Source organism: Balaenoptera physalus (assembly GCF_965194825.1).
Source record: "Balaenoptera physalus genome assembly, chromosome: 2".
NCBI lineage: Eukaryota > Metazoa > Chordata > Mammalia > Artiodactyla > Balaenopteridae > Balaenoptera > Balaenoptera physalus.
Window position 1 is genome coordinate 179759845 of NC_138883.1, and position 21947 is coordinate 179781791.

At 41.3% G+C, this 21947-nt stretch overlaps 2 protein-coding genes across 8 annotated transcripts in view; one reads left to right on the plus strand and one right to left on the minus strand.

Moving 5' to 3' along the window:
• MKX (mohawk homeobox) overlaps window positions 1–16276 on the plus strand; it is an 85067-nt gene extending 68791 nt beyond the window's left edge. Inside the window, exon 6 of the mRNA XM_082448965.1 lies at window positions 16170–16276. Within this exon, the coding sequence (XP_082305091.1) occupies window positions 16170–16261 (92 nt within the window). The 3' untranslated portion in view covers window positions 16262–16276. The remainder of the gene's footprint in view (window positions 1–16169) is intronic.
• Window positions 1–21947, minus strand: part of LOC309654643 (uncharacterized protein) — a 60772-nt gene that overhangs the window by 17509 nt on the left and 21316 nt on the right. For 3 of the 7 annotated variants that reach the window (XR_014260363.1, XR_014260364.1, XM_082448984.1), the window contains exon 2: window positions 13065–13140. The exons of 2 other annotated variants lie outside the window; for them this stretch is intronic. Coding sequence is in view for 1 of the 5 variants with exons in the window: in XM_082448984.1 (XP_082305110.1) it covers window positions 13065–13140 (76 nt within the window). In the remaining 4 variants the exon portion in view is untranslated. Of the gene's footprint in view, window positions 1–11204; window positions 11397–13064; window positions 13141–21947 lie in introns of all 7 variants that reach the window. 2 more of the 7 variants (XR_014260365.1, XR_014260366.1) reach the window with 1 other exon arrangement.

Here is a 21947-nt window from a genome sequence, read left to right on the forward strand (position 1 = left end):
TGGTGTATGATCCTTTTAATGTGTTGTTGGATTCTGTTTGCTAGTATTCTTTTGAGGATTTTTGCATCTATATTCATCAGTGATATTTGTCTTTAATTTTTTTTTGTAGTATCTTTGTCTGATTTTGGTATCAGGGTGATTGTGGCCTCATAGAATGAGCTTGGGATTGTTCCTCCCTCTGCATATTTTTGGAAGAGTTTGAGAAGAATAGGTGTTAGCTCTTCTCTAAATGTTTGATAGAATTCACCTGTGAAGCTATCTGGTCCTGGACTTTTGTTTGTTGGAAGATTTTTCATCACAGTTTCAATTTCATTACTTGTGATTGGTCTGTTTATAGTTTCTATTTCTTCCTGGTTCAGTCTTGGAAGGTTATGCCTTTCTAAGAATTTGTCCATTTCTTCCAGGTTGTCCATTTTATTGGCATAGAGTTGCTTGTAGTAGTCTCTTAGGATGCTTTGTATTTCTGCGGTGTCCATTGTAACTTCTCCTTTTTCATTTCTAATTTTATTGATTTCATTACTCTCTCTCTTTCTTGATGAGTCTGGCTAAAGGTTTATCAATTTTGTTTATCTTCTCAAAGAACCAGTTTTAAATTTATTGATCTTTGGTATTGTTTTCTTTGTTTCTATTTCATTTATTTCTTCTCTGATCTTTATGACTTTTTTCCTTCTACTAACTTTGGGTTTTGTTTGTTCTTCTTTCTCTAGTTCCTTTAGGTGTAAGTTTCGATTGTTTATTTGAGATTTTTCTTGTTTCTTGAGGTAGGGTTGCATTGCTATAAACTTCCCTCATGGAACTGCTTTGGCTGCATCCCATAGGTTTTGGATCATCATGTTTTCGTTGTCATTTGTCTCTAGGTATTTTTTGATTTCTTCTTTGATTTCATCAATGATCTCTTGGTTATTTAGTACCGTATTGTTTAGCCTCCATGTGTTTTGTGTTTTTTACGTTTTTTTCCCTGTAATTGATTTCTAATCTCATAGCATGGTGGTCAAGATGCTTGATATGATTTCAATTTTCTTAAATTTACGGAGGCTTGATTTGTGACCCATGATGTGATCTATCCTGGAGAATGTTCCATGTGCACTTGAGAAGAAAGTGTAATCTGCTGTTTTTGGATGGAGTGTCCTATAAATATCAATTAAATCTATCTGGTCTATTGTGTCATCTAAAGCTTGTGTTTCCTTATTAATTTTCTGTTATAGCTGTTAGCATTTGCCTTATGTACTGAGGTCCTCCTATGTTGAGTGTATATATATTTATAATTGTTATATCTTCTTCTTGGATTGATCCTTTGATCATTATGTAGTGTCCTTCCTTGTCTCTTGTAACATTATTTTAAAGTCTATTTTATCTGATATAAGTATTGCTACTCCAGCTTTCTTTTGATTTCCATTTGCATGGAATATCTTTTTCCATCTCCTCACTTTCAGACTGTATGTGTCCCTAGGTCTGAAGTGGCTCTCTTGTAGACAGCATGTATATGGGTCTTGTTTTTGTATCCATTCAGTGAGACTTTGTCTTTTGGTTGGAGTGTTTAATCCATTCACATTTAAGGTAATTATTGATATGTATGTTCCTATTACCTTTTTCTTAATTGTTTTGGGGTTTTTTTTGTAGGTCTTTTTCTTCTCTTGTGTTTCCCACTTAGAGAATTTCCTTTAGCATTTGTTGTAGAACTGGTTTGGTGGTGCTGAATTCTCTTAGCTTTTGCTTGTCTGTAAAGCTTTTGATTTCTCTGTCGAATCTGAATGAGATCCTTGATGGGTAGAGTAATCTTGGTTTTAGGTTCTTCCCTTTCATCACTTTATATATATGGTACCAGTCCCTTCTGGCTTGTAGAGTTTCTGCTGAGAAATCAGCTATTAACCGTATGGGAGTTCCTTTATATGTTATTTGTTGTTTTTCCCTTGTTGCTTTCAATAATTTTTCTGTGTCTTTAATTCTTGTCAATTTGATTACTATGTGTCTTGGTGTGTTTCTCCTTGGCGTTATCCTGCCTGGCACTCTGTGCGCTTCCTGGACTTGGGTGGCTATTTCCTTTCCCATGTTAGGGAAGTTTTCGACTATAATGTCTTCAATTTTTTTTCAGGTCCTTTCTCTCTCTCTTCTCCTTCTGGGCCCCCTATAATATGAATGTTGGTGTGTTTAATGTTGTCCAGAGGTGCCCTAGCTGTCTTCATTTCTTTTCATTCCTTTTTCTTTTTTCTGTTCCGTGGCCATGATTTCCACCATTCTATCTTCCCAGTCATTTATCCATTGTTCTGTCTCAGTTATTCTGCTATTGATTCCTTCTAGTGTATTTTTCATTTCATTTATTGTATTGTTCATCTCTGTTTGTTTGTTCTGTAATTTTTCTAGGTCTTTGTTAAACATTTCTTTTTTTTTTTTGACATTTTTAAGTGTAGTTTTTTTTAAACATCTTTATTGGAGTCTAATTGCTTTATAATATTGTGTTAGTTTATGCTGTGTAACAAAGTGAATCTGTTATATGTATACATATATCCCCATATCCCCTCCCTCTTGCGCCTCCCTCCCACCCTCCGTATCCCACCCCTCTAGGTGGTCACAAAGTACCCTGTGCTATGCAGCTGCTTCCCACTAGCTATTTTACATTTGCTAGTGTATATATGTCAATGCTACTCTCTCACTTCGCCGCAGCCTACCCTTCCCCCTCCCTGTGTCCTCAAGTTCATTCTCTGTGTCTGCGTCTTTATTCCTCTTCTGCCCCTAGGTTCATCAAAACCTTTTTTTTTTTTTAGATTCCATATATATATGTTTGCATATGGTATTTGTTTTCCTGTTAAACATTTCCTGTTATCTTCTTAATCTTTGCCTCCATTCTTTAACTGAGGTCCTGGACCATCTTCAGTATCATTATTCTGAATTCTTTTTTTGGAAGGTTGCCTATCTCTACTTCATTTAGTTGTTTTTCTGGTGTTTTATCTTGTTCATTTATCTGGTACATAGTCCTCTGAATTTTCATTTTGTCTATCTTTCTCTGAATGTGGTTTCCGTTCCATAGGCTGCAGGATTGTAGTTCTTTTTGCTTCTGCTGTCTTCCCTCTGGTGGATGAGGCTATTTAAGAGGCTTGTGCAAGTTTCCTGATGGGTGGGACTGGTGGTGGGTAGAGCTGTGTGTTGCTTTGCTGGGCAGAGCTCAGTAAAACTTTAATTTGCTTGTCTACTGATGGGTGGGGCTGAGTTCCCTCCCTGTTGGTTGTTTGGCCTGAGGTGACCTGGCACTGGAGGCTACAGGCTCTTTGGTGGGGCTAATGGCAGACTCCGGGAGGGTTCATGCCAAGGAGTACTTCCCAGAACTTCTGCTGCCAGTGTCCTTGTCCCCATGGTGAGCCACAGCCACTCTCTACCTCTGCAGGAGACCCTCCAACACTAGGCAGCAGGTCTGGTTCAGTCTCCTATGGGGTCACTGCTCCTTCTCCCTGGGTCCTGGTGTGCAGACTACTTTGTGTGTGCCCTCCAAGAGTGGAGTCTCTGTTTCCCCCAGTCCTGTTGAAGTCCTGCAATCAAATCCCACTAGCCTTCAAAGTCTGATTCTCTGGGAATTTCTCCTCCCGTTGCCAGACCCCCAGGTTGGGAAGCCTGAGGTGGGGCTCAGAACCTTCACTCCAGTGGGTGGACTTCTGTGGCATAAGTGTTCTCCAGTTTGTGAGTCACCCACTCAGCACTTACGGGATTTGATTTTATTGTGATTGTGCCCCTCCTACCGTCTCATCGTGGCTTCTCCTTTGTCTTTGGACGTGGGGTATCTTTCTGGTGAGTTCCAGTGTCTTCCTCCAAACTCTGGAACTCCACACTCCCATACTCTGGAAGCTTCCCTTTGGATGTGCTGCATCTCCCCTTCCGTGCAGGTCCTTTTGGTTCATTTTTGTATGTTTAAAACTTGGCAATTTTTAAATTTTGTATGTTTAAATTTTGGCATTAAACCTGAGCTGGGCACTCCTAAAAGTTAAATACTTATGTATAAATCTAACAAAATATGTATAAGATCTCTATGAGGAAAACCACAAAACTCTGATGAACAAAATCAAAGATCAAAGAAGAACTAAAAAAATTGTTCCATGTTAATGGTTGGAAAGACTCAATATTGTCAAGATGTCAGTTCTTCCCATTTTGATCTATAGATTCAATGCAATCCCCAGCAAAATCCCACCAAGTTGTCGATATCGACAAACTGATTCTAAAGTTTATATGTAGAGGCAAAAGTGCCAGAATAGCCAACAATACTGAAGAAGAACACAGTGGGAAGATTGATACTACCTGACTCCAAGGCTTGCTATAAAGCTCCATCAGGGCAGTGTGGTGCTGATGAAAGAATAGACAAATTCAACAGTGCAACAGAATAGAGAAACCAGAAATAGACTCACACAAATACAATTAACTGATATTTGACAAAGTAGCAAAGGCAATATAATGGAGAAAAAAATAGTCTTTTCAACAAATTGTGCTAGAACAACTGGACATCCACATGCGAAAGAAAAAAAAAAGAATCTAGACACAGTTCTTTCACTCATTCACAAAAATTAATTCAAAATGGATCACAGATCCATTTACATAAAACATAAAACTACAGAACTCCTAGACGATAACACAGGAGAAAACCTTGATGACCTTGGGTATGGTGATGACTTTTTAGATACATCAACAAAGGCATAATACGTGAAAGAAACAGTTGATAAACTGCTTCATTAAAATGAAAAACTTCTGAAACACAATGCCAAGAGAATGAGAAGACAAGCCACAGACTGGGAGAAAGTATTTGCAAACAACACATGTGATAAAGGTCTCTTATCCAAAGTATACAGAGAACTCTTAAATTCAATAAGAAAACAACCTGATTTTAAACTGGGCCAAAGATCTTAACAGACACCTCACTAAAGAAGATATACAGATGGCAAATGAGCATATGAAAAGATACTTCACATCATATGTTATCAGAGAAATGCAAATTAAAACCACAATGAGACGCCACTACACACCTATCAGAATGGCCAAAACCAGAACACTAACACCACCAAATGCTGGTGCGGATGGGGAGCAACAGGAAGTCTCATCCATTGCTGGCGGGAATGCAAAATGGTGCAGCCACTCTGGAAGACACTTTGGCGGTTCCTTGCAAAAAACATACTCTTACCACATGAACCAGTAATTGTGCTCCTTGGTATTTATCCAAAGGAGTTGAAACCTTGTCCACACAAAAGCCTGCACATGGATGTTTATAGCAGCTTTATTCACAACTGCCCAAACTTGGAAGCAACCAAGACATCTTTTAGCAATTTAATAGATAAATAACCTGTGGCATAACCGGACAATGGAATATGATTCAGCACTAAAAGCAAATGAACCATCAAGCCACGAAAAGACCTGGAGGAACCTTAGATGCATGTGACTAAGTGAGAGAAGCCAACCTGAAAAGGCTGCACACTGTGTGATTCCTACTGTATGACACACAGGGAAAAGCAAGACTATGGAGACCGAATAAAGATCAGAGGTTGCCAGGGGTTCAGGGATAGGGCAGGATGAACAGGCAGGGCACAGATGACTTTTTAGGGCATGATACCATAATGATGGATACATATCACTATACATTTGTCCAAACCTATAGAATGTACAACACCAAGAGTGAACCCTAATATAATCTATGGACCTTGGGTGATAATGATGTAGGTTCATTGTAGGTTCATCAATTGTAGGTTCATCAGTTGTAACCAATGTACCACTCTGGTGGAGGATGTTAAAAATAGGGGAGGTTATGCATGTGTGGGGGTCAGGGAGAATATTGGCAATCTCTGTACCTTCCCCTCAGTTTTGCTGTGAACTTAAAAGTGCTCTAAAAAGATAAAGTCTTAATTTAAATAAATAAATAAATAAGTGAACTAGCTATCTAGCTCTCCCCCAAAACACCCCCACTCCTGCAAAAGAAAATCTAGCTGGTGTCTCAAAACTATTTACTAGATAATCTACTAATCTAAATATTTGCTTCTCAACTCTTTATTCAGTCTTTTACTACAGTAGTGAGTATAGAATCCTTCATTACTATTCTTTTTTCTCAGAATTTTCCTGGCTCTTACCTCATCTTAACTTTTAAAGATATACATGGTGAATTTTATCAGATCCCCACTCTCCCCAAAATTGTGTTGGTATTTGTTGATCACATGAAAATATAGATGAATTTACACTTTGCAATATTGAATTTTATTGTCCAATTTTCTTCTTTCATTTGTTTTTTTAAAAATCTCTTCTTCCTGTTTTTTTAAAATTAATTAATTAATTAATTAAATTTTTGGCTGCGTTGGGTCTTCGTTGCTGTGTGCAGGCTTTCTCTAGTTGCGGCGAGAGGGGGCTACCCTTCATTGTGGTGCAAGGGCTTCTCATCCAGGTGGCTTCTCTTGTTGTGGAGCATGGGCTCTAGGCATGCGGGCTCAGTAGTTGTGGCTTGCGGGCTCTAGAGTGCAGGTTCAGTATTTGTGGCACACGGGCTTAGTTGTTCCACAGCATGTGGGATCTTCCCGGACCAGGGCTTGAACCTGTGTCCCCTGCATTGGCAGGTGGATTCTTAACCATTCTTAACCAGAAGGAAGTCCCTCTTCTTTCATTTGATTCTCAACAACTGTATTTTTCTTCATATGTCTTATTAATTTATTCACTGGTGTTTATTTTTGTGTTGCATTGTAAATGGGATTTTTCCATTTTTATGTAATCTTAATTATCATTTGTTTGTAGGCAAACTATTGATTTTTAAATATTATTTCTGTTAGCTAGCCACCTTAATTAGAAAATTTCAAATGAGTTTTCCAGGTGTTTCACTTTGACTTCCAGGTATACAATCATATTTTTCCAAACAATGAAAATTTACTGACCCTGATATTTGTACTCTATTTTTCTTAATCTTCTGGCATTGACTAACATTTCCAGAATAATTTTTAATGATGGGGTGACAGCCCCCTGGTGTATTTTTTCTTACATTAATGGGATCATTTCTAGTGTTTAAATATTGTATATAATAATATACACTGGGTTGAGATAGTTATTCTTTTTAATATTTTAAGACAATATTCTCTCATTCTTGATTTACTAAACGATTTTATTATAAATGGATGTTGAATTTTTTCTGAACATTTTAATTAAATTGTAGCATAGAAAACTTTACAAACCATAGATGTACAATTCAATAAACTTTTACAAAGGGAATGTAATTGCATGACCAACACCCAGATTAAGATAAAGAACAGTGGGCTTCCCTGGTGGCGCAGTGGTTGAGAATCTGCCTGCCAATGCAGGGGACACGGGTTCGAGCCCTGGTCTGGGAAGATCCCACATGCCGCGGAGCAACTAGGCCCATGAGCCACAATTACTGAGCCTGCGCATCTGGAGCCTGTGCTCCGCAACAAGAGAGGCCGCGATAACGAGAGGCCCGTGCACCGCGATGAAGAGTGGCCCCCACTTGCCACAACTAGAGAAAGCCCTCGCACAGAAACGAAGACCCAACACAGCCATAAATAAATAAATAAATAAAATAAATAAACCCAAAGTTAAAAAAAAAAAAGGTGAAATATTAAAAAAAAAAAAAGATAAAGAACAGAAAGTATTCCAGAAGCCCCCCAAAGGTAAATATTTTCCTGACTTTTGTCCATTTCCGAAATTTAAACAAATGGATTCACAGAGTTACACTGTTGTTTGTCTTCTTTTACTCAATATTGTGTTTGTGAGATTCATCCATCTTGTTGCATATAGCAGCAGCTCATTCTTTTTATTGCTATATACTATTGTATCAATATGTGAATATACCACAAATTATTAATATATCCTACTGATAATAGACATTTGTATTGTTTTCCATTTTGAGGGCCATGACAAATAATGCTACTATAAGCATTCTTGTACATTTCTTTTTTTAACTTTATATATTTTTTGCTAGGTAGGAGTAAACTTGTTGAGTTATGTTCAGTTTTAGTGGATATTATCAAACAGTTTTCTATAGTAGCAACACCAGTCTGCATCTCTACAAGCAGGACATCAGAGATCTAGTTGCTCTACAAAGTTTTTGAAGCAAATTATTTTAAATGTTTTAGCCATTAGGGTAGAGTTGCAGAGGCATCTCACTGTGGTTTGAAGTTGTGTTTTTAATATGAAAATAAAATAATATTAAATATATCAATATTATATAACACTAATATTTAATTTGTGTTTCAATATGTATTGACTATTTCGATATTGTGGGGTGCCTGTTCAAGTTTTTTGCCCATTTTTAAATTGGAATGTCTGTTTTTTCTTAGCAATTTTCAAGTGTTCCTTAACACATTCTGGATATGAATACTTTATCAGATATATAAGTGTGTGTAGCAAATATCTTTCAGGAAAAAAAATGTTGTATAATGCTACAACTGAATCTCATTGAGCATATTTGTTTATCTTCAATCTGTAGTAGTTCTCATCCAACAGTTGCTTCAGTAGAAACTGCCTGCTCTGGATATTATTTTTATTATTCCTCAATCTGGCTGCTCAATCACCGATTTTTCATTGCATGCTCAAGACTTTCTTCAATTGGAAGCCCAGGTCCATCTTAAGCAGTGGAAAGCTTGTGATAGGGGGTGGGGCAGACATTTTCAGCCCTTGGGATCAGGAGGTCGCCCGGTGGCAAACTGTCACCCCCTGCTAAGGCGCCCAGAGGCATCCTTTGGCTCACCAGGCTGCATAATTCTGTAAAAAGAAGGAAGAACTCAGCCAATTGCTCAGGAATCTCTCAGCACTTCGAGGGTCAGGACCTCACCCCATCTAGTTGCCTCCTTCTCGGAGATCTCTGTATGTTCACCAGCCAGACTTTCTCCATGAGCTAGAGCTTGCCGCTCACCTTGGGGTTCTCCTCTCCAACACTTCAGGTTCTAGTCTGGACAGAGGAAACAAGGAAACGACCCCCCCCCACCTTTCCTCCCCTCCTCTCCCTCCCTCTTTCCTTTCTCTCCCTCTCCCCTTGTCCTCCTCCTCCCTCTCCCCACCTCTCCTCCAAGGGCCAAGTCCTTGCTCAACCCCAAGGCCTCTGACTGAGAACTCAAGCTTAGCCTCCGTGAGGAGCTCATCTGAAGCTGGCATCAAGATGCACACTTGGGCTGCCATTTTCCCAATCCCTATTCCTTGAGCTGCACACGTTAAGTACTCTCTGTTGGATCCTCAGTATGAAAAATAAAGTAACTTCCTCTCATTCGCACATGCCATTTAAACAATTTTCTTAAGTTTACATTGTCAGTATCTATGCTACTTAAATTATTCTCTGAAACCGTTAACTCCCACAGTTACCGAAATGGCTTTAATGCTGACTGTGAGTTCTTTCATATACTACTTCCTCTTCCTGAGTTCTCTGCTTTATCTTTTGGTTGGATGGATTTGGTCATTTTTTTCATTCAAAAATGAGCTCATGAATGCTGTATTCCCTCAGGTTGAAGCTGTCTTCTGTTCCCTTACACATTCATGATGACCTAGATAAGAATACAAGTCTGGGGTCTTACCCTTGCCCTTGAAAATCTTGTTATTTCTCCACTACTAAGTGACAAATTGGATATTATCGTGGGGAACTCTGATCCCAGCCTCATTTCCCCTGATACATTACTTGTAGTTTTTTTTTTTTTTTTTTGGCCTGAATGCCCATACAAGTCTTTGTTCACACCTAAAGTTGAGTGACTTAATGAGAATGAATTCAATATCTGAAGTATTCTAGAGCATTCTCTGTCTTTTAAATCTCCAAACTGAAATCAAATTTATTTCAGAAAAAAAATTCTTATATCTGAATTATTTCTTTTTTTAAAATATGGAAAGATTCCGTATACTCCCCATAGTTGTCTTTATTTTTATTAATTAATTAATTAATTAGTTAATTTATGGCAACACAGCTTGGCTTGTGGGATCTTAGTTCTCCAACCAGGGAGCGAACCTGGGCCCTCAGCTGTGAAAGCGCAGAATCCTAACCACTGGACAGCCAGGGAATTCCCCTGAATTATTTAAGTTAACTTTTTCTGTTATCTTCTTCAAAATTACCATTTTGCCTCATACATTTATTCAAATATATGTACTATGCCATTCCAGGTGCTTTCCTAGGTGCTGAGTATCAGTAATGTATACTAACAGAGTATAGTAGAATTATAGTTAAATCCCTTGTGTCCATCTTTCATACCTATTTTTAGCAGTGTCAAATTATCCTTTGGTTGTCTTCACATCTCTGTATTGTTGTTGTTTTTTTAAATTATCATCTATTTTCTTTCCTGCTCTCAGAGGCTCACTTTTCATGTCCTTATGATTCTCTCCTCTGTGACAGTTATATCATTTATATCTTTTTTTCAATGGTATGGATCTCATTTATTTAAAACAGTATTTCTCACCTTTCTCGAATGAAGACTGCAGAAACTAAAAGCAGTGCTTTACTGAGCTGTCGTTAACCTGGGAGCAGTGCTGTGTGTCCATTTATATCTCTTGGAACTCACTTTTCAGGAACTATTTCCTTTTTAGCCCCTTTGAGTATGTAAAGTAACATTTGTCACACGTGTTCTACTTTTCCTGGAAAATCTATTTTCATGCGGGTTCTTCATTTGCTTTTTGCTCGTTATGTTTGCTTTTTTCCTTTTGGGGAATAACATTCAGGCCCCCTTTTTTGTCTCTTATACGTATTACTACTCTTTGCCGGTTACTGAGATGGGTCTGGTGCTGACTATGAGCCCTTTCGTACACTACCTCCCCCTTCCTGAGTCCTCTGTTTTGATTCACCCGTTGTTCAGGAAGCGCTGTTGGGACGGGGCAGACGCGGGGTCCCTGGCGGCTGCGGTCCACGTATATGTTCAGAGCAACCCCCTCTCCATTTTTACCAAATCTGCTCCATGTCTGTGGAGAGGGCGTAACTCCTCTCCCCGGGAGGGGCAGGAATTGAAGACGCTCATAGTGAAATATTACTCACAGATTACTTCCTTGTTCAAGTGACCCAGGTCAGCAATTGCAAACTGGCTCATTGTTTTCTCTCTTTTTACAGGCCTGTCTCACTTCTAGTCCATTTCTTGAGAGGAGAAAATAAGTCTTGCAGTCAGGAAACTAAATGCCCCTTGGGATTTACCCCTTTTCCTGTGGCCTGCTTAAGACTCAAGCCCTTGTCTTCCTAAGTAAGGAATTATTCATTGGCTATTTTAGCATTTTGTTTCACTTACTTTTAGAGCAATCTACAGCCCGCTTGAGACGTAGAGAGGCATGCATCAACTCTTACATTGCCCCTCAGCGTGGTCCAAGTGTCACTGCACACAACACGTAGTCTTCATCTTCCGTGGCTGGGTCCAAGCCACGTGTCATCAAAGGTGAAACTTTGCCCTCTGCTCTTCTTCTTGTGGGTACTTGTGGGAGCCCTGGCAGAGCAGTCAGATAAACATAACTTTGCACTGTCGTCTTCTACCAGAAGTCTCAGGGGAAATTGCATTCTCATTATTTTTCTTTATTGTAGTCTTAAAAATTCCTGTTCTGATATTTCAGTTTTACTTTTTTGGTAAAGTTTTTTGTACCTTTGCTAGATTTGTAGCACTCTCCAACACTACCCACACCCCACTCTCGCTTTCTGCCTGACAGTATCATGCTACCTGCAAATGATTTCTTCCTTTAAATAGCCTCAGTCTTGCCTTGCCTAGTATGTCACAAGACCCCCTGAGGTCAATATGAATGGAGTGGCTATGAAGAAGTGATAACCTCTATTTCCTGTTCACTTTCTCACAGGCAGTTAAGCTTAAATGTGTGCTATAAAATCTCTTTAACCAACAAGCCCAACCATTTATCACTATAGTCTTAACTACCTCTGCTTTTGGATATCTTAACTCCCCAAAGGACTGTCAATTTAACCATAACTACCTAACAACTGCCAAGCGTCACTTTATGAGCTGCTGTTGAGAGTTTAGCTATTTAAGGCTGATTTTTAAAAATTTTTATTGGCACCTCATGGCATTTGCTTGATTTACTGTGCTGCAAATAACCACAAATTAGGAACATTTCTTTACTTTAAGGTGTAGGCAAAGATTAAAGTGGATACTGAATCATCTTTTCTCCATATTATTAACTCCTTACTGGGTCACTCTTCCAAGTTTGCCCAACTGGAAAAGGTCAAATGTGGTCAGTTCTTGACGGAGACCTCTGTGGGTTCCCTAAGCCAGCAACTCTTTTCTCCCCTAGCCTGAGTTCCAAGCAGCTGCTTCTCCACTAGCCCCGGTGTCTTTTCTTAAGGAAAAGGCTTTGATGACATGCGTGGCTTCACACGTCTCATCGAGGACCCTGTGTTTTTTGCAAAGGTATCCAAAGTGGGAAAAATTCAATGGTTAAAAAAGAGACGTTGAACATTATTTAGCCATAAAAAGGAGTGAAATTCTGACACATGCTACAACATGGATGAACTGTGAAGCCATTGAGTAACATAAGCCAAACACTAATGGACAAATATTGTATGCTTGCCCTTAAGGTACCTAGAATAAGTGAGTTCACAGGGACAGAAAGTACATTATAGGTTAACCAGGGGCTGGGGGAGGGGCAATGGGGATTTACTGCTTAATGGCTACGGAGTTTCTTTTTGGGGTGGTGAAGTTTTGGAAATAGACAGTGGTGATGGTTGTACAACACTGTGAACGCAATTAACGTCAATTGTGCATTTTAAAATGGTTTACATGACATTTTAAAAAGACATGTATTTCTTTAAAACGAGATGTGAGGACGTCATCTCAGGACTTCCGCCTCCTCCACACTCACCCCTTCTGCGGGGACCGGGAGGGTTCTGCCCTTCTCTTCGCTCAGAGCTGAAGCCCCTGGACTCTGCCGTGGTGGCCCTCTCTCCATCGCCCTCCCCACTTTCTCCAGTCCTGGTTCTCCCTCCCGGAGAGGCCCCACTTGACTCCTCTCTCCCACCCTCCCGCTCCCTGAAGACTCTCTGCTCACTTCTGAGGCTGAGTGACCCTCCCTGCAGGAGTCCTACCGGCCGAGGGAAGGCGGGCGTGACAATTCCAGCCAACGCCAGCTGAGATCTGGCAAAACGCACTCACCCAGTTCTGCACCGGAGCGAGGGCCTTTGGGCAGAGACCAGCGCGGCTCCTGCCCCTCTGGAGCCGCTCGTGAGAGCTGCGAGAGACGGAAGGGCACTCAGAGCGGCTGCCTCCTGAGTGTGGCCACGGAGAGCCACAGCCTCGGCCCTGCTGGCCTCTTGGGAACCAGGCCAAGTCACTGGACCCGGAGTTCCAGATCACCGAGTGGGCTGGTGACCAGTTTGACTTCTGCCCCAGCCCTAAATCCTTCAAGCCAGGGGCGCTAGTTTGCTGCGGTTTCACTGCCAGAAGCAGGGGCAGGTCCAGGCGCGTGGAAGGGCAGGGCCTCAGGAGCAGCTGCGGGGCACGGATCAGCCAAGACGGAGAAAGCCCTAAACAGCGCTTAGAGAAGAAGGACCTCTCCACTTTCTAAACCACGATAGAGGCAGCGGCAGATGCTGCTGCAGAAGCCCAGGCCGGGGGTCAGCTCTGCCAGAGTAGGAAAGACAGGAAGCCATCTCAAAGCGGCAGTGACAAGGACGGAGGTAGGTAGGGTGGGAGACCTGTGCAGAAGCCCAGGCACAACCAAAATCAGGGGGAAATCCTCATTAATTCAGGACATTAGTCATGGAGTGAACTGATGCTTAGTGAATTTGCTTTTGGGTAACTGGAGTGTCTAGCCCAGCAGTTCTCAGTGAGAACCAACGCTGGTTCTTATAAAGTTGATTTTCAGATTTCTCAAAAAACATTATTTGTCACATAACCACAGCGGGAGAGAAATAATATGCCAAAATATTTATTAAATATTAAAGTTCTTTTAGTTAGTGATGACAAATAGGTTCCAAGGAACACTGGAAGTAGAGTTTTATTGCATATATCTGCTTAAATTTGTTAAGAATCATCAGAGGAACTTTCGCATGAGCAGGTGAAGATGGCAAGAAGTGGCCGAGCTTCTGAGGCAGTGTGGCCGCCAGAGCCGCAAATGTGCAGGAGCACCAAGGGGGCTGTGTATTAGCCTAAGAAAAACATCGTTAGGAAGGAGACCTGCTACTGAAAGCTCCACCGTCATATATCACGCACCCCAAAGCCAAATACACTGGAAGGGTGTGTTTATCCAGTGTCTGGAATTTTCCAGACTTTTGCCATTGGCCAATGGAGAAACAGCCTCAGCTTCGAGCTGGCTCATTAAGACCTTTCAGAAAGGAGCCAGTGGATTTTAGCATCTCACCCCAGAGGGAAGGCTCCTGATCACATTAAACCAGAGCGGAGCTGACGGCTTCCTGCACTGCCCTCTCAGTTCAAAGCACAACAGCACTAAAGAACCTGGGATTACTTTTCACTTTCTTTTCTGCCATTGTTGTCCCCCAAAATAGCCTACACAGCAGGCTGTTTCTCTAACTGGACGCCACTCTTCTATTTCACATTCTCACTTTTCTTTAATTGTTTGCCCATCCTCCTCCTCCTTTTCCTCCTTTTTCCTTGGCATTTTTGTCTCGGAGTTGAAGTCAGTGCTCTGGTGGTAAAAGCAAACATAACACACACACTACACAAAACCCCAGCAGCTCAAGTGTGAAAACTTCTTTCTGGAAACTCTGCCTTACTGTATCTGGATATCGTGTAGAATGAAAATGACAGGATCGTGTTGTGTTTTAATATGGCTTTACTGTTGAATCTACAAGGGTTAGATTGCACCCCCGTTGCTAGGCGGAGTCTCACTGGAAAGATGGAGTGATTCCTGGGCCAACTTCTTTGGGAAAGAAGCTTGAGCCTCAGAAAGGAAACTGGAACTAAGAGCACGGACCCAGTTAGGTGTAAAAGAGGGTTCAGCTTTTCTTGGTCTGGTATCACAGGGTCTAATATCTAGGGGACCGCTCCTAAATGGTAGTTGCTAAACATAGCATTTTCAGACTGACACCTAGAAAAGAAAGTCTCAAAACAAGGCTGGACTGATGCTCTGGCATCCCACATGTGGCTGTGACCTTTGGGTCACAAGCTCTACTTTGCAAAGCGAACAAACTGCCACTGCTTTCAGTATTTTCTACATTTATTTCCCTTTGGTTATCCCCAACCATGATTAGAGAATTTTTCTCAGGGAGTCAAGGAAAAATCTCTGCCAACGTTTAGGTCTGAGTATCTTAAGGATTCAGTGAGTCCCTGAGGCTGCATCACCCTACAGAGGAAGGTCTATGGCAGGGGCAGACTTGGGGTTTCTCCCCAGAATAAGAGGAGTCCCCTTCTGACAGTAACTTGATTCATTATGGAAGTTAGTGTTTCTTTTGCCTTCTCCTGTCCAGTTCACTTAATGATCTCCTTCTTCTCCAACTATTTCGAGCCAGTTACTAATTTTTGCTCAATAGAGTAAACTCTGCCCCACAGAATCTGCAGTTAGGGTATGTTGCCACTAGGTGGTGCAGTACTGCAACTTTTCCTGGAAACCAGTAGTTTTAAAACCCTGGTCCTGACCGGCTATGTCAAAAATGAACTGGGATCTTTTTAAAAAAAAAAAAAAAAATACAGATTCTCAGGCCCTGTCCCGGACCTACTCAATAAAATCTCTGAGAACAGGATTCATGAATTTGTGTTTGTTTGTTTAACTGTTCTCAGGTGAATCTGATTCACAATTGGTTTTTAGAATTCCTGGCACAAACTATGACACACCTTCACATTTTGCTTAGAATCCAGCTTCAAAAAAAAAAAAAAGAAATTAACCAAGGTCCCTCCGCTTTATAATAAATTTTCCATCTTGCATTTAGCAAAATATAGAACTTTTTACTAAGTTTACAAAGATGGCCTCTAAAACTACTTTCTCGGAATATTTTTTCCTTCTTTTCGTTTTGAGAAATATTTTAAGCTTGTTTTCCATATTACCAACTTGATATCATTCCGGGAGAGGAATTCAGATCTTTCATTTCACCTTGTATTTCATAGCATTCTTCCTTACCCCGTTTAGCTTTTTCAGGAAATCTTAGCTTGAGGACCGATTTCAGTCCTATTTCATAGGGTCCACATTTTCTTAAATTTTATTGAGAGTCTTGACTTCCTTTTTCTGCAATAAAGCTTTCATAAAGTTGAGTTCCCTCTGCCTTTGGACTACTGTGTTTTTCTTATCAGAGAGTTTCTTCCTAGGCCCGTATGAATCCGAGTTCAATCAGGAGAACATAAGCATTCTGGATGTCTCGGACAGGGGAGTTACCGACGGATCCTCGGCCCGGAGGTGACGGAGGAGGTGAGCGGTCAGACGGGGATGCTGCGAGGGCACAGGGACGGAGAGGCGGGGGAGGCGGGAGCGGCGGGGCGGGTGGAGGCCGGAGCCCGGCCGCCCGGGGAAGCTGGGGCCTCGGCCGCCGGACTCTGGGGGGCGGGGCGGTGCTGGGGGACGTGGAGTGAGGGCGGGAGCGGCGTCCTGAGTGCAGGGGGCCCTCGAGGCCTGCGGCGCTTCACCCCCTCCCACCCTCCGGCCTCTCCGCGGCACCTGCCTTGACCCAGCAGCGCCGGAGGCGGAGCTCGCGGCGGCGCGGGTCTGCGAGCGCCGCCTGCCGGTTCTTGGCCGCCCTGGTTTCCGTTCTCCTCTTTGGTGGACGGCGAGGGGCTGGCAGCTGCGCCATTCTGCCCAGGGCCGAGGCCAGAGGACTCCGGACGGGGCGCCCCTTCTGCGTGCGGCCAGCGCCCCTTGCCCGGGGGCCCAGAGGACAGTCGTGGACTTTGAGAGCCTCTCCGCTGGCTTCCTGCGAGGCCGCCACCACCGGGGACGCCGGGCGGCTCGGAGGACACGGTTCCCGCCCCGCTAGGAAGACGGGCACGTAAGGAGGACAGAGGCGGGCGGTGTGGCCAGGCTACTGCTGGACACGGAGGCCCAGGGGACGGCCGGCCTCTACGATGGAGGCCTGAGATCCGGAGAGAGCCAGGGGCAGCCTCGGGTCTGCATGGCGGGGGAGGAGCGGGAGGGCTGGGGAGCGGCCACGCGGGTGTTCCGGGAGGCCTGAGAGCTGTGGCACCAGGTCGTTCAGAAGGTGCGCGAGGGACACGGGCCTCCAGCGGGCGCAGGCCAGCATCACAGGAGTGGTTTAGCACAACACCCTCAGGCTACAGTAAACACAGTAGTTTAGAGACCGAGACCGGGAGACCAGTTGGAAGGTCAGGGCATCCTGTGCTGGGCGTGGCAGAGGGGATGGAGAGAAATGGATGGTTCAGGAGAAACTGCAGCACCCTCTGGTTGACTGGGTGTGGTGTCAGGGAGAGAAGCCGTGAGGGCGATCCTGAGGGCTTTCTGGCTTGGGTGACAGGAAGAATTAATGAAGGACTGAGCTAAAGAACAGTGAATGAAAACCAGGTCAGTGGGATTAGGAGGGAAGGTCTGATTACTTCCCCCCCTTCCCCGCCCTTTTTTTTTTTTTAACTTGATGAGTTTGAAACGCTTGTGGAAAATCTGCTTAAACTATATGTTTCTGGAGTGCAGACATTACATACAAATTGTAAGAATGCTTGTGGATCTAGATAATTTTGAGTTCCAACTAACAATATTTCATTACTCTATAAACCGCAATGTGTGATGCAAGGGGCAAATAATACTGAAGATGCTCTTTCTCTGCTTGGAAATGATTCCAGATCATGACAGTGACAATTTTTATGAGAGCTTTAAAAAGGACAATTTTTGTTAGAGCATGCCTTGTGGTGACCTATTCAAAGTTCTACAGGTCAACAGATCCACCTAGACTTAGAAGATCGATTTGAAACACATTGAAAGGGCAGCCGAAGCATCAGCCTGCATGCACAGAAGTCCCTCGTGGAACTGGCTGGTTCTCAGGAAGCTCTGGCTCACAATGACCAAGTACGACACACAAGTCTGTCTCTCTGAGCAAACATGGCTGAGTCAGGAACTGCAAAATTTGGTCTCTATCAAAAAAGTCCCCAGACAGCCTGAAACTCGTTTCGAACTGTTTTAGGGAGAACCCTTTTGAGGAACATGACTGGCCTCGTATAGTACATTTAAAATAACAACCTTCCATTAAGCTGTGAACACTAGGGAAAACATTTCTCCCAAATGTTTTTAACCAACTTCCAACAGAGCATTGCCTTATGCAGCTGCCCTGGCTGAAACACTGCTTTCGTTCCATGAGGAGCTATAGGACCTCCTGCAGACAGAGGCAGGCTCCCAGGGCACGGCCCTTTGCAGCTTTTTTAGGAGCAAGATAGAGTGAGAATTCTCCACATCATTTGTAATATTCTTTGGCTCTGTTTCATTAAAACATGTACTAGAATGAAAATAATGGCAACATGAATATGGGTTTACTATTGAAATTCCATTCTTCCTTTAAAAAATTAATTATGAGCACTTACTAGATGCCAGGCACTGTTATGGGTGCTGGTGATAAGAAGTTAACTGTAAGGTGTGTCTGTTCTCATGAAGCTCACATTCTGATATGGAGAGAAAGAGAGTTAACAAGAAACTACACATGAACAAGAGAATGTCAGCTTGTGCTGGGTTGTATGAAGACCTGCGTCGAGGGGTACGGAAGAACGTGAGGGGCTGGGGCGTGTGTGCAATTGAAAGAGCAGTCAGCATTTCACTGAGGGGAGTATTTCATGATGTAAAAATTATATAAAGTTCAAAATTTAGCATCCATAAAGTTTCTGTGGAACTTGGCCATGTTTATGTGTTGTCTATTGCTAATTTGTGCTTATAACAGCAAAGTTGAGTCACTGCAATAGAGATAGTATGGCCTGTAGAGCCATTTTCACTTTACTTTTCTTTTTTTATATTTTTACCTTTATTGTGTGGTTCTTTACAGAAATAGTTTTCTGATCTGGTCTAGATTTAAGAAAAGGAGAAGGAAATGTTAAGAATGCAGAGACTTAAATGTTAAAATCAAGAGTGTTGTGTCTTTTAGTGTTATGAATAGCACAAAAATTGGGAAAAATATTCTCCCAGTATTCAAAAATTATTGTCCAATTCAACAAATAAATCTCTCACATCTTTACCAAACAAGTAAAGATCTGGCATACTTCTATGTTGCTTCACTTTTTTCTTTATCAAGATAAACAAAATTATCAACTGACATTCACGATGTGAGTGATTTCTTTGCTGAATCAGACAGTAATCATTATTCCTAGCCTGACTTTATTGACACTATTGCTGGAAATAGTATAAAAACAGAGAATGGAGGACTGACGTCAGGGAGGATGGTAGAGTAGGAATCTCCAGAAGTCCACTTCTCCACCCCCACGACAATTGTCCTGTCTGAATCTGTCTGATGTAACTATTTTGGAACTCTTGAGTCCATTCAAAAGCTTTCAGCTTCCAGGGGAGGCTTGGCCTGTAAACTGAGGTTAATTTCAGTCAATGTCAGCTCTCAGTAGGGTGATGGCTACCAAGGTCCCAGCCCCCAGCCCCATAGCAGGCAGCCATGCCAACATTCCGGAAGTAGCTCCTGGGAACCAGAGTAGCCAAGAAGGACCTTGTCCCTCAGTTATTGGGGGCCTGTGTTCTGATCTCTGATTGCTGTTTCTGATCATAAAGTTGCAGACCCAGAAGTGGGCCACCACCATTGCAAGACACATCCATTGACAGCAGCGTCTTCCAATGGATTTAAAGAAACAGAGCCTATTTCTCTCCCCTTCATTTTCTCCTTTTTCTCTTTTGGGAGCCTGACATTTAAGGATTAGGACATTTAAAAGCAACCACATGTGTGGGGCAATTTATAAAGTCACTACACATGCCCAAGGGAAAGCCACAGGCTCAGAAAAAAATCTGAGGAGGTCTTAAGTTTATGCCTTAGGCTATTTGCGGGCAGAGATACCCTATGAGAATGTTTTTAAGCAAACCCTGGGGAAGGAGGAGAATCTTATTTCCAGAGTTACCACATTATAAAATTCAAATGTTCAGTTTTAAATAAAAAATTACAAGACACTCAAGGAAACAGGAAAATATGGCCCATTCAAGGGAAAAAAAAAATCAAAAGAAAATACCTATGAGGAAGATCAGATGGCCGACTTACCAGAAGAAGACTTAAAAACACTGTCTTAAAGATTCTCAAAGAGCTATAAACTAAGATATAGACAAATTCAAGAAAATGATGTATGAACAAAATGTAAATATCAAAGACATAGAAAACAAAAAACAAAACAAGAAGGATTTTGGAGCTGAAAATTGCAATAACTGAAATGAAAAATTCACTAGAGATTCAAAAGCAGATTTGAACAGGCAGTAGAAAGATAAGCGAATTTAAAGAAAAAAACCCCAAAATATCAAGTCTGAGAAACACAAAGAAAAGAGACTGAAGAAAAGTGAACAGAGCCCAAGGGACCTGCAGGATGTATCAAGCAGACTGACACATGCACTGTGGGAGTCTCATAAGGAGAAGAGAGAGAGAGGGGCAGAGAGATTATTTGAAGAATTAATGGGCAAAAACTTCCTGAATGTGATGCAAGATATGAATCTACAAACCCAAGAAGCTTGAAGCTGGATGAATTGCAGGTATGATAAACTTAAAGAGACCCCCAGAGAGACACATTATAATCAAAAAAGATGAAGAGATAATCTTGAAGATTCAAGAGAGAAGTGACTTGTCACATGCAAGGCATCCTCATTAAGATCATCAGCAGATATCTCATCAGAAACCTTGGAGGAGAGAAGGCAGTGGGATGATACATTCAAAGTGCTGAAAGAACTTTCAACCGAGAACTTTACATCCAGCAAAACTGTCCTTCAAAATATGAGGGAGAAATTAAGATATTCCTAGATAAATGAAAGCTGAAGGAATCTGTTACCACTAGACCTTCCTTACAAGAAATGCTAAAGGGAGTCCTTCATGTTGAAATGAAGAGGTGCTAGATAATATCTAGGAGTCACATGAAGAAATAAAGATCTCCAGTAAAGAGAAATATATGGGCAATTATAAAAGCTAGTTTTATTGTAATTTTTATTTATAACACCACTTTTTAATTTCTACATAATTCATTTAAAAATTATTAGGCTGTGTTTTGGGACTCACAATGTATAAAGATGTAATTTATGACATAAATAACTGAAAGGGGGTAGGGACAGAATTATATTGGAACAGAGTTTTTGTATGCTATTGAAGTTAACATCAAATTAGAGTGTGATAACTTTAGGGTGTTAAATGCAATGCTCATAGTGACCACAAAGAAAATATCTACAGAATATGTACTAAAGCAAGTGAGAAAGGAATTTGAACACTTTACTGCAAAAAAATTTAACTAAGCACAAAAGAAGACAGAAATGAAGGACATGAGAGACAAAAAGTTATAAGGCATATAGAAAACAAATGACAAAATGGCAGAAGTCTTTCCTATCAGTAATTACTTTATGTGTAAATGGATTAATCTGTCTAATCAAAGGCAGAGATTCACAGAATGGTTTTTAAAAAATGATCCAGCTATATCCTATATCCTACGAAAGACTCACTTTAGATCCAAAGACACAAATAGGTTAAAAAGTGAAAGGATGAAAAAAGGTATTCCATGAAAATAATAACTAAAAGAGAGCTGGGATGGCTATACCAAATCAGAAAAAAATAGAATTTAAATCAAAAAAAGGTTGTAAAAGATAAAGAAGGAAACTATATATTATAAGAGATGAAAAAGGAAACTATATATTAACAAGAAAAAGACATAAAAATTATAAACAAACATGCATAATAATTCATCCAACAACAACAGAATTAACATTCTTCTCAAGTGCCCATGGGATATTCTTCAAAATAGGCCATATGTTAGTCTACAAAACAAGTCTCAATAGATTTAAAAAGATAAATATTATACAAAGTTTCTTCTCCAACCATAATTAGATGAAATTAGAAATCACTAACAAAAGGAAAACTGGAAAATTCACAAATATGTGGAAATTAAATAACACACTCTTAAACAACTAATGAGCCAAAGATG